This window comes from Camelus ferus, chromosome 34 (genome assembly GCF_009834535.1).
Source record: "Camelus ferus isolate YT-003-E chromosome 34, BCGSAC_Cfer_1.0, whole genome shotgun sequence".
NCBI classification, from domain to species: Eukaryota; Metazoa; Chordata; class Mammalia; order Artiodactyla; family Camelidae; genus Camelus; species Camelus ferus.
In genome coordinates, this window is record NC_045729.1 from 2,555,995 (window position 1) to 2,568,479 (window position 12,485).

At 40.7% G+C, this 12,485-nt stretch overlaps 1 protein-coding gene and 1 non-coding gene across 7 annotated transcripts in view; one reads left to right on the forward strand and one right to left on the reverse strand.

Moving 5' to 3' along the window:
- The window catches only part of TMTC1 (transmembrane O-mannosyltransferase targeting cadherins 1), a 239,872-nt gene that overhangs the window by 199,378 nt on the left and 28,009 nt on the right, over positions 1 to 12,485 (forward strand). For all 6 annotated transcript variants that reach the window (XM_032473164.1, XM_032473161.1, XM_032473163.1 and 3 more), the window contains one exon: positions 5,366 to 5,474. In XM_032473164.1, the coding sequence (XP_032329055.1) occupies positions 5,366 to 5,474 (109 nt within the window). The remainder of the gene's footprint in view (positions 1 to 5,365; positions 5,475 to 12,485) is intronic.
- Positions 8,531 to 8,636, reverse strand: LOC116661393. Its single transcript, XR_004317284.1, has one exon. It is a non-coding gene; the product is annotated as a U6 spliceosomal RNA (small nuclear RNA).

Below are 12,485 nucleotides of genomic sequence, written 5' to 3' on the forward strand. Positions count from 1 at the left end.
TACTTCAAACTTTCTGTATGGAATTCAGAAAAACCACCTGTGGGCGTGGCTACCTGTATAACGTGCTTGGTGGATTCAGAGGAAAATGTTGTCTTCAGACTTACCCGCTTTTGAATTGACTTGTCAATTCCGTCTAAACGGCGGACAGAGTATTCCCACATAGATGGGGCTGGCACTGATAATAGGCATCCGATTTCCCTCAAGTGCCGATTCTAGAGCCAAAATGGGTGCATTAGGAGGTTTGAATACTGTCTAATGCTGGCCCAGGGGTGATCTGCACTGTCAGAGCGCCTGGCTAATTCCCATCATTAAGAATTTGGTAATGTCTGTCTGAAATTTTCTGCCTCTCTTGTTATTCCTTTTCACATGGAAATAACTGCTTAAAGCTTTGTTTTCTAAGAAGATTTCCTGGCTTGGCTGATAAAAGAGGCTCAAAATTGCTCCCGATTCTTTCTTGCTTAAATATTCACCTTCAGCGATCACTCCTACAGAATGAAGACCCTCTCCTGTGTGCGGCTCCAACGTCAGCTGAGTGGTTGTTGAGCTGTCTGTCTGCATTTAGGTCCCCTCAACCTTGCCTTAGACTCAGGTTTCCAGGGGTTTGGCCTCTGTTCCTGTTATTTTACATGTAGTGCAATGCTATTCATTTGTGTATTTAATGCTGATTATTACTCTAAAAGCCCATTATGGTATCAGACTAGACACAGGAGGAATCACTGAAATGTCTACCTTCAGTTTCTGACGAATAGTTTGACACGTGGAAGTACGTTACTTTGGAAGGAATTTCCAAAACACCACATTCTCCTTGATTTTAGAAATTAATTTTTAAAGGGGAGGGGCTGTAGGTTTTAATGGGTGATTTTAGAAACCTTAAATGAGCTAATGAACCAAAACATACCTACTGTGTGCCAGAGACACAGGGAGGTCAGGTAATGTCCCCAAGGAACACAGCTAGCGAACAGCAGAGTCAGATCCAGTCACTCTGGATTCTGGATGCTTTTAGCTACTGTGCAGAGTTAAGGTAAAGAAACTGCTTAGCCGTGCCTGGTAAATAAGAAATGCTCAATAAATGAGACCTACACTTGTAACTTTCTCATGACTCTAAGGCTTAGAGAGGTTGCCTCTCTCTCCCTAGGATCACTTCTGTAATATTTAAAGAGCTGTAGAAAAAGATAAAAATGGATAATTATATCATTCTCCTCTGTTCTTTTAAAAAAAGCATATTTAAGGAGATTATAAAACTTATTTAAGGAGATTGACAAAGGTCTAGGAATGAAGAAAAATAGTAAAACCATGGCTTTTAAAAATAACTTAGCAATTATTGAACTTCTGTTGTGCAGATCACTGTGCTAGTCTGTAGGATAAAAGAAGTAAGATTAATAAGACGTGGGTCCCCGCCCATGAAAGAGCTTACCACCAAGTGATGGTCACAGACAGAGGGAGTAACGTTTCACAGAGCAGGTGCAGAAATGCCAGCTGTGGCCCATTGACGGAATGCGCTAACTTTGAAGTTCCAAATTTGAATCCCGGTGTTACGGCAGCTGTGTGCTGGGGGCAAACCACGTGAGCTCTCCAAATCTCCGTTTTTGATTTTTTACTGGGATGGTGGTTGCAAGTAGTGTTTTCTCCATCTTTAAAACGTAGATAATTATGCGTCATTCGTAATGCTTATTGGGAATTAAATAATGCCAAGGATTCACTGACTCTGTCTTTAGCACAGAGTAAGTGGTCAGCAAACAGCCACTGTGAAATATGAAGCTTTTAAACCTTGCCTGTGTGGCGTGGTCACTGGCAGGCAGACTCGCACCCTCCGCTGGAGGCAGAAGTGGGGCTCCTTCTGGTGCTGGGCCAGGGCCCTGGGGAAACAGAGTCAGTCCAGCCCAGTTACTCTTCAGACTGTGGAGCTGGGGAACACAGGGCAGCTGCACCCTTGGAGGCCAGAACAGGGCTTCTAACAGCCATTCCCCTACATCTTTCTTCTTAGTAGGGACTCAAAAAGCAGCCCCCAAACTTAGGAAAGGTGGCATCTCTACGGTTTCTGATTATGTTACGTGTTTAGGAGTGCTGGTAATGGGGCCGTGCTGAGCTGGGCGAGTCAGGGAAGGCCTCCCAGAGGCCGAGTGGGGAGGCAGGGAAGAGCCGTCTGGGAAATGGCTTGGTGGGAATGCCAGGCTGAGGGGCGCAGGACCTGGAAGGCAGGCTTCCTCTTTGCATGGGACCAGGGCAAATCTCTGAGGCCCCTGCGTCTCAGTTTCCACTAGTATAAACCAAGGAGGTTGGTTGTATCCCTAATCCTCACATCAGGTTGGTGGGCATATTCCTGCGGAGCGCTTCCTTGTTAAGAAGCCCAACTTCAGAACTCTAAGGCCTTTTCAGAAGCACCCCCAAGTGATCTTAACATACAGAGAGGGTAGAGAGACAGTGAGGTAGGTGATATCTTAGGTTCCATAGAATAGATGCCAAAAGGCACTCAGTCTGGCTGGACTGGTGGGTACCTGGGTATGCTTGGAACATTGGTCAGAACCATATTGTAAAGGGTTTTAAACTAAGAGTCTATCTGTAGGCAATAGGGCATTCATGACGATTTTTATATAAGAAAGTGTGTTGAAAGCAATGCTCTGGAAAGGATGTCTTTTACTTGTCTATGTATAGTAGAAGGAGAAGAAAGAGGGAACTAGAAACAGGGTTGAACTAAGGTCTTGTCAAGCAAAGCTGAGTCAGATGCGATCCGGGTATAGTAATCCAATAGAATGGTAGGCATATTGCCTCTGCTTTTTAATACGGGATAATTAGCGAAGAAACTTGGGCCACGATGTAGATACGAAAAGCATGCTACTGAATTCAGAAACAGGTTGAAATGAACCTCAGTTCTCATGTGGGCGTTGTGTTACTAAATGACCAAGGAAGGTTCCATTCAGGTAGTTATTTGCTATAAGTTATTATGTCAAAACCACACCTATTTCATTAACTCCTACCAAAGGGTGAGCAAAAGAGGAGATGACAGAGGAAATATATCTTCCCTACTGTTCATCTCCCTTTTAGAACCATAAACAACAGCAACAAAATTACCACTTGGCCATTTCTTGGGCTTTCTTAAAAAAAAACATTTTAAAATCTCTGTTAAGGTGGCATGTGTCTGACCCCTGCTGGTGTCTAATGACTTCCAAAGGCTCCCAGGGAAAAGCAGAGTCACCCAGGAGTACAGAACCAAGAGGGAATTCTCACCTGCCTCAGTCTTTGCATCTTGTAATACTTACACACCACATGAAATTACATGATGGGATGTCTTTCTAAAAGTGTATCGGTCAGTAGAGGCGTGGTAGAGGAACATGCTTTCATAAAGGATTCGAGTTCCCTGCGAATAAATTTGATGCTAGCTTTTCCATTGTGTCACGTGAATATTAATGGACGACCTCCAATATTTAGATTCATAGGCTGAAGTAAGTGGTGATTAATCTCACCGAGTTCATATACGAAAGGTTAAGTTGTCGTTCTGACTGATGTGAGTCATAACAAATGAAAATCGTTAAATCTTTAACCATCAAATTGTTGTGGCTTTTTCTCTGCTGATTTTTGAAGCATAGCCAAGCTAAATTATGTCCCGAGGGACTTAATTTTCTGCCTTTATTTCCTAAGTCCGCATCTTCCTTTGGATTTTGGGAAAGTTTCCAAGTTAATGTTACAGAATCCTTGGAGGAAGAGTTCTGAGTTCATGAAATCAATAGTCAAATTCCCAGGGTTAAAAAACAAGTTTTCATTTAAAAACATGTGCCCATGGAAGAATTACTTAGATGTATATTTTAGAATAGAAACCCAAGAGTTTGTAAACATAGTGGACCCCCATAGAGTCTTACAGAAGCTCTTTAAATGTTTGTCAACCAAATGAATGAGTCAACAAGAAAGCAGCAAATTTCTGTGATGCAAATTTCTTATAACCATACAACTTTGAAGCCACATCCCAAAGAGTGTCCACTTAGGGACACGGGTGTCACACCTTGATATCCAGGGTGGGACTGGGCACCACAGGAGGACCCAAGTAGGAGTTCGCTAGACCCCAATAAGGAGAGGATAGCCCGGACAGCCGCCTCCCTTGGGAAATAGCTCTAACACATAATACACAATGATGTTTGCATATTTGCTAAGTTGAATAGTAGTAAATGCAATGTCTATGCCGCAAACATGATCTTTTCCCCAAGGTCTGAGACTGTCTCCTGGGTAACACTGCCTTGCAACATGCTGCTTCTAGCTCTTGGAAGTCAGACTTGTGGGGTCAGTTACTCGTTTTCCCCTATAAATCTTCATCCTACAGAGACTGAAGCCCTACGTAGGGGTTTTGTAGCAGGAGCTACTCTTGGCTGCCTTTGATAAGTCATGCAGCAGCACTGCTGGAACCTCAGTGTGTGTACAAGCTACCTGAGAATCTTTTTACAGTGTTACTGTTGACCCTGCATAGTGAAAACATGGGCACACAATTCAGTAGGGGCAACCGGTAAAGTTGGGGACCCTTAGGCTGAGTGCCCTCTGTAATTCCAGGGGTTCTGCTTTTCATTCCACTTCTTTTGCCAATTACAATGTCTAGCATTTAGCAGGTGGTCAGTGTTTGTGAAATTGTATTGGTGGCAAAGCTGATCATGGCCAGTGTGTATTTTTGGCTTCAGAGATATTGACATCAGGCTAATGACTCAGTGTTTCCCCAAGCGGCTTACAGAAAGAGAACTTCCACCCAGAATAATGGTGATAACTTTTGGGTCTTGAGTCCTCTTTGAATCAAAGCTGTAACCGCTGGGAGAAGACTAACATGAAGACCACCAGCCCCGATTTTCAGTAAAAACATGACAATAAAACAGCGGACCGTTCTTGGCCAGCCAACAGTCACAGTACCTTCTAATTTCACAAATTATGTATAAAAGGTGTCTCTCTCTTAGGTATGAAAACAAAGATTGGCGTGGGCAGCTTGGGCTGGCTTGTCTCTGGTAGGTGGTTCAGCCCTCGTTAGGAGCCCAGCCCCCAGGTTCTCTGGGAGCTGAAACCATCCTCTGCCACTCAGGTCATGCACCCAAAACCGCTCCCCCTGAAGGTCAAACTTTCTGGTAACAAAGGTTGTACACTTTCAAAAAGTGCACAGCAGGAAACGGAAGGTAGGAAAATCAGTATCATTTCCAGCTTAATGTCTGTTTCCAGGGAGAATTCAGAGACAGAAACTTGTTAGCACCTTGAGAAAGTCGAGTTCAATTCATTTGCAGTAAAATCCAGAGTGAATCAGTTAATCTTTGCTGAAAGAAATGAGATTTTAAAGTCTCATCAGAGGGTTTAAATCAAGTTTTATTAAAAGATGTTCTTTTTTTTCCCCTCTTACCATCTCTAGGTCTCAGGAGAAAAAGGAAGAGGCGATCACCTTACTGAAGGATTCCATTAAATATGGTCCCGAGTTTGCAGATGCGTATTCAAGTTTAGCTTCATTATTGGCAGAGCAGGTAATTGTTTATGTTCAGTTTCACTTTTTTTTTTTTAATTTTGCTGTTGAATGTATAAATTAAATTACACAGATTTTTGTACTGATCATTTAATTTGTGAGTTCATATTGCACAACTAATCTCTATGTCAGTTTTCTTGACAGAAATTACCAAACCAGCTTTCTCACTGTAGTGTGCTCTGTGTCTGTAGGTGGCGTTTAGATAGAATGGTCAATTGTAGGGCATTGATACATTCCCTATCACTTTGGGTCAAAAATCTGTCAAGAACAATTCATGATATTTGCTGGTTTTATTTCTATTTACTTATCATATATTTCTGGGGAATTACTGATGGACTGAGATCTCTGAACTCAATATGGAACCAATTACCAGCTATCTTATAGACCTCATGTCTTAATGCCTGTTAGAAGATCACAGAGTCTTGTAGGACAGGCTCCTAAGAGAGAACATTTCTCGTTAAACAGTAGGGTATTTTGAGTCCCCTCCTGCTTTTCGCTGTGTCTGAATGATCTGATCCCACTTTTCAGTGTCCGAGAAGCATGCCCCCTGCTCTGGGGAAAACAGAAGCTATCTTCTCTAAATTGATGATACAGTTTTGTTGACACACAAAAGTGCCCTCGATAGACTGTAGATTCTGCTATCACACGATTGCCGGATTGGCTTTAAAGTCGAACTCAAACTCAACACCATTGAAAGATGCTCTGCAGCACTGGCTCAAAGTAATGAATGATTGGATGCTGCGCGTCAGGTACATTGGAGTGCAATTTGCATTTGAAAAACTTTGGAGGTTTTACCAGGAAACAAAATCAGGACATTCTATGGGTATTTAAGTGTCAGAAATGTTAAGCCTGGTTGTCTTGCTCTGATAGTCTTCACAGAGTATGGGTGGGCTTTAGACAAAAGCTCATGTCTGTGGTGGGTGTTTATTTTTTTAATTGATAATTGCTGTGCAATATTATATAAGTTACAGGTATACGGTATAGTTATTCAGTTTTTTTTCCATGTTTAAACAGATATTTATTTTCTCACATCAGTTTCAGGCAGGTTTTTCACTTCTTACAACTGCTTTAAAACTGCTTCTTTCTGCACCCCCTAATTTGCCCCATGCCACATGCTCTGGCCTGGGAAAAGAGATTTGCCTTTGTAAGTTATGTGCAAAATTGTCTTTGAAAATCTCATCTAAGAGTTAACCACACTCTATTTATAGCTATTATAAAACACTGGATATATTCTCTGTGTTGTACAATATATCCTTGTAGCTTAGTTGATACCTCATAGTGTGTACCTCCAACCCCCTCCCCTTTCCTCCTCCCTACTAATTTGTTCTCAATATCTGTCAGTCTGCTTCTGTTTTATTATATTCCTTAGTTTGTTGTATTTTTCAGATTACACAAATATGTAATATGATACGGTATTTTTCTCTCTGTCTGACTTAATTCACTTAGCATAACACCCTCCAAGTTTATCCATATTGCTGCAAAAGGCAAATTTTCCTTTTTATGGCCAAGTAATATTCCACTATATGTATATATACCATATCTTCTTTATCCATTCATCTGTTGACGGACACTTAGATTGCTTTCATATCTTGGCTATTGTAAGTAATGCTGCTATAAACACTGGGGTGCATGTATCTTTTCCAAATAGTGTTTTTTGGGGGTTTATTTTTGCATATTATACCCAGGAATGGAATTGCTGGGTCACATGGTACTTCTATTTTTAGTTTTTTGAGATGCCTCCGTACTGTTTCCCTTAGTGGCTGCACCAATTTACATTCTGTAGTGGGTGATTTTTTCTTTTAAGAGAAGATTTTATTTAAAATTTTTGAGGGGTGTAACTCAGTTTATATGTTTATTTATTTTTAATGGCAGTACTGGAGATTGAACCCAGGACCTCGTGCATACTAGGCATGCCCTCTACCACTGAGCCGTACCCTCCCCACTGGAGTGGGTGATTTTAATGCATGTTTCAGCACAGTGTTTAAGCTAAAATGATGATGGTTGTGTTTGGCTTGCATTGAAGCAGACACAATGGGAGGTTTCTGAAGAAAAGATTGATTCCATCATTATTCCCTTTTCTTATCTCATCCTGGCTCCTTCATTTTCATAAGAAGACCCTCTCCCAGCCTCTGCCTGGCTGGATGTCTTGCAGCTACTCAGACAAATGACACATGCTTGTGTCTCAGGGCCTTTGCACTTACTGTGCCCTCACCTGGAACACTGTTCTCCCAGACACCTTAGAGTTCCCTTCCACATATCATGCTGGTTTCTGCCCAAATATTTCCATATCGGAGGGTGGACTGTGATCACCCTTTCGGAATAGCTACCTCCAACTGCCCACCATGTTCTCTGTCATCTTGCCCGGCTTATTCCTTCCCACAGTATTTATCACCATCTAACATACATGTATCTATCTGGGATCTTTCTCCCACCACTAGACTATTTCCATGAGCCAGTCTCCATGAGAATAGCTGCCTGTTTTACTCATGGCCTTTTCTCCATGTCTGTCACGGTGTATGCAATCAATCAATTTTTTATTGGAAAAAAATTTTTTAATTCAAATATAATTGATTTACAATATTAATTACAGGTGTATAACTTAGTGATTCAATACTTTTATAGATTATGCTTCATTTAAAGTTATTGCAAAATAATGGCTATATTTCTCTGTGCCATACAATATATCCTTATTGCTTACCAATTGTATACATAGTAGTTTGTACTTCTTAATCCCCTACCCCTGTCTTCTCCTTCCCACTTCCCTCTCCCCGCTGGTAACCACCAGTTTGTTCTCTATCTCTGTGAGTCTGTTTCTGTTTTATTATATGCATTCCTTTCCTTTATTTTTTAAATTCCACATAAAAGTGATAACATAGAGTATTTGTCTTTCTCTGGCTTATTTCACTAAGCATAATACCTTCCAGATCCACCCATATTGTTGCAAATGGCAGAATTTCATTTTTTATGGCTGAGTAATATCTCATTGTGTGTGTGTGTGTGTGTGTGTGTATAGCACATCTTTATCTACTCTTCTGCTTAAGGACACTTAAATTGTTTAAAAATATGGAATGCTTCACAAATTTGCATGTCATCCTTGTGCAGGGGCCAGGCTAATCTTCTCTTTATGATTCCAATTTATTTATTTATGTTGATTGAAGTACAGAGTGAATAAGTGAATCACTGTGACCTGAAGAATGTGTAGTCCCTCCAATCCAGTACCTGTCCTAGATTTCACTCTTATGTTTAAAGTAGGGCTGGGCCTGTGAGCCACGCTGTTTCGTAACTGAACTGTGCCTCCGTGTGATGTCCTTGTCTGACGCTGAGGGACAGCGTGAGGAACAGCTCTGGGAAATTACTCCTTCTGACCACAGGGTCAGGGGAGGGGTGAGGCCAAGACCTACTGCATCCTTCAGTGGCTTCTGTAGGAGGACTCAAGGGAGAAATTTCTCTCATGTCTCGGTGTTAAAATGGCAAGGCTTCTCCTGAATAACACTTTTTTTTTTTTTGCTTCATTTTAACCTAATGCATTGAAAAGTCTTACAAATGCTAAAAAAAAAAAGTCAACTCAGTTCCGTCCCCCTTGGCCCCATCTCCGACTAAAAACCACCCGGACAAGATAGTCTGTTTTTCTGTGTGTGCTGCTTTCCCTCCTTAGTGATTAATTTTCCCTCATTATTGATTTTATTCCATATTATGTTCTGTATTTTTTTTTCTGGAGGGGAGATAATTAGGTTTATTTATTTACTTTAAATGGAGGTGCTGGGGATTGAATCCAGGACTTCATGCATGCTAAGCACACGCTCTACCACTGAGCTATGCCCTCCCCCATCTATGTTCTATATTTTTGAAAGCTGCCTCAGTTTCTCTCTGGAATAATAAGATATAAGTAAGGAAATAAATAAATACAGAATTGCATTAAGAGTTTTATATATATCTACCCCCCTGCCAAAATAAAAAAATTAAAAAAAATACATCCATAAATTTTTTAAAAAGTTATATATATATGTGTATATATGGGTGTGTGTGTGTGTGTGTATGTATATATGCATGACTGGATCATTACGCTGTACACCAGAAATTGACACATTGTAACTGACTATACTTCAATTAAAAAAAAAGAAAAAAGAAAGTTAGACTTCCAAACAAACAAAAAGAGTTCCCAATCATGTCTTTTTTTCACAGCTTGCTGGGACAGATAATAAGCATTTAATTGCTCTTCTTGATGAAAATTAGCCTGGAGGTAATTGACAATGTCACCTACCCAACCCCAGTTTTGACACAGCGCGTTGCTTTGGGGGAGCTCTCTGCAGGCGTTCACGCCGTTCCGTCTTCCTGTAATGCTGCCTTTTCTTCCTCTCATTCTAAATCCTTCCCATTTTCCAAGATTCAGTTCAGGTTCCACCTCCTCCCCCACCTTGCATCTACCCCCTCCATCTCACAGTGTGTTAGATTTCCTTGGAGCTCCTATGGCATTTGGGGGAACACACATCAACTCACAAACTAATGATATATTTTTATTTCTTGAATTAATATCCTGAACTATTATTTAAACAATTGTTCAAGTTTATTTCTTTAGAAAAGCTGTGTTGTCTTTGTCGTGTCTACTCCTTCCCTAGGGCCTTAGGGGAACTTCACTAAGTAAAGTGGGCAGGCATTCGCACAGCATCTCTGGACGTGATTTACCTTGGGAATCAGTTCCCTTCCGCTGTGCTGTTAAAGGCATCTGACGACAAATGGGGCAGCCTGGTTCTAGACCCTACTTCACAGTAACCAGCCGCACAGACTAGAGTAAGGAGTGCTTTGCCTCTCTGGGCCTCAGTTTCCAAATCTGAAAATTGATAAATATTCTAAACACTCTTTACTGTATCTTACGACTCTAGCATTTTAAGAGTATCTAAAACTATCTTCTTTAACACCAAGCGCTAATGAATATTTTCATGAATAACTTGACTCCACTTTAATTATCGTTTCTATGTAAATAAAGTGTTAACATGTTAAGATTATGAAAAGCAATTTACCCTAATAAAAATCCAAAAATTTTAAATTGTATTCCTTTTGTAAATTGATGAACTTCAAGTTCATGAAAAGTTACTCTTTTTAAATGTCGGAGATGTTTGATGATTGAAATTTATTATGTAGTCCATTCTATTGCTATTAACAAATTTTATAGACATATATGTCCATAAAACATATAGTCTATGTGATTCAAAAGGGCCACATGTATACTTTTCCCCAGTTTAAGATATATCAGATGCCTTATTTAAAGTCAATGACACGATAAATTTAATTTTTGAGAAACACAATGGCAAATTGATGTAAAGTTATCGCATGCCGCATAGTCAAAGTTATGAACGCTTTTTAAGAAAAACAAGTGATGACTACAACCGTGACCTTTTCCTACATACAAAGGTCACAACTTTTGCCAGTCTTTCGACTATATTTTAATGGAAAACACTATGAAATCTAAGAATGTAATTGAAAGAGGAAAGGTTCTTTCTTCTGCCCCTTTGGGCATTGATTTTAACCACTGAGAGAGAATGCAGCTGTTGGGCATCATTCAGGATCGCTTTCCCTTTTGACTTTCAACATTTTGAATTCTTTAATAAAAGAATGCTTCCAATGCACAAGAAAGGCACAGAGAGACTGTCAGAGAAAAACCCAGCTAGCTTCACATCCTTCAGTATCAAATGAATTTATTTCTTGGTGGCACAACCTTATTTAACAGCTTTCCAGAATTTCAAACACCCCGAGTATATGAAGGCAATGTTTGCAAACCTTGGTTAGTCTGTAATATACTTGTGAAACCCTCCGTCCACTTGGCAGGTCATCTTCCAGTGCCACCATCTGTGCACGGCCCACACTTGCTGTGGTCGTGGGCCAGTCTACCGTTAGGAAACGCTTTCCTATTCTGAGCTGAAATCAACAGTCCAGTCATTCGCTCTCGCTGGACCGGGCCCAACAGAGAGCTTTTAGAGCACAGTGTCTGAGCACAACTCTCTTGTTACTCTTCTAAACACCTCTTTTCTACGCTAAACTTGTTTCCTTCAACTTGCTTCTCATTTACCCTGGTTTCCAAGTACGTTCCTTCTGGTCATGTGCTTTCATAGGCTATGACAGAATATGGCTCCCAATGGAACTGGCTTCTTGAATTGCAGTTCAGTAACTTCAGGTAGAACAGAAATACTTCCCTGGCTTGAGACTCTGTGTTTCGATTACATGACACCCTTAAATGAATGATTTTCCCTGCTTAGCATCCACGTGACACTTCGGCTCAGATCGAAATCCCTAAAAAAATGTGAATGCTGTTTCATCCAGGTCTCACCCAGTTTGCAGGCAAGTTTTATAAACCTGGGTAAAAGGATTCATCTTTGTGTTTAATTTCAGCTTCTTTATATCAGCCTGAAATTTCAAGTGTTCTAAGATTTCTTAGTCTTTTTTTCTACCATTCGTTGTATCAGCTTCCTTTCCTAGATATTTCAATTGGCAGATGAATATGAATAGCTTCTAGTTACTTTATGTTTTGATGTTCAAGTTGCAAGGACAGTCGCGGGTGGGAAGCTCTGCATTGTGACTACAGAATCTTTCTTGAGGTTGGCCTCCATTTTACCCAAGATTCTACATACAGTTATTTAACTTTTGATTAACTGAGTGAATTATATTATCATCTAACTTACCTCTCCCAGTCTTGTCTACAAGGGTGTTCTGAGACACTTTGTCAGACACCTGCTGAGATCCTTCCCCGGATCTAAGGTTGTGAGTCTATCAAAACAAGGAAGCAAGGTCCGTTCGACCGGCCCTGCCCCTGCTGCCAGCGCACTGCTGACTGCGCATGTCTCTGCCTCACCACCAGTAAAACCAGGAGTGTCGTAACCCTTCCTAGCTAGACTTCGCCTGCAACAAATACTGTGCTCCTTGCTCTGCTGCAACTTGAAGGTAGCAAGTAAATCTGTTTGGACACAGTAGAGGATTGGAGAAGGGAACATTTGAAAAGTGGGTCAATAAATCGAAAACA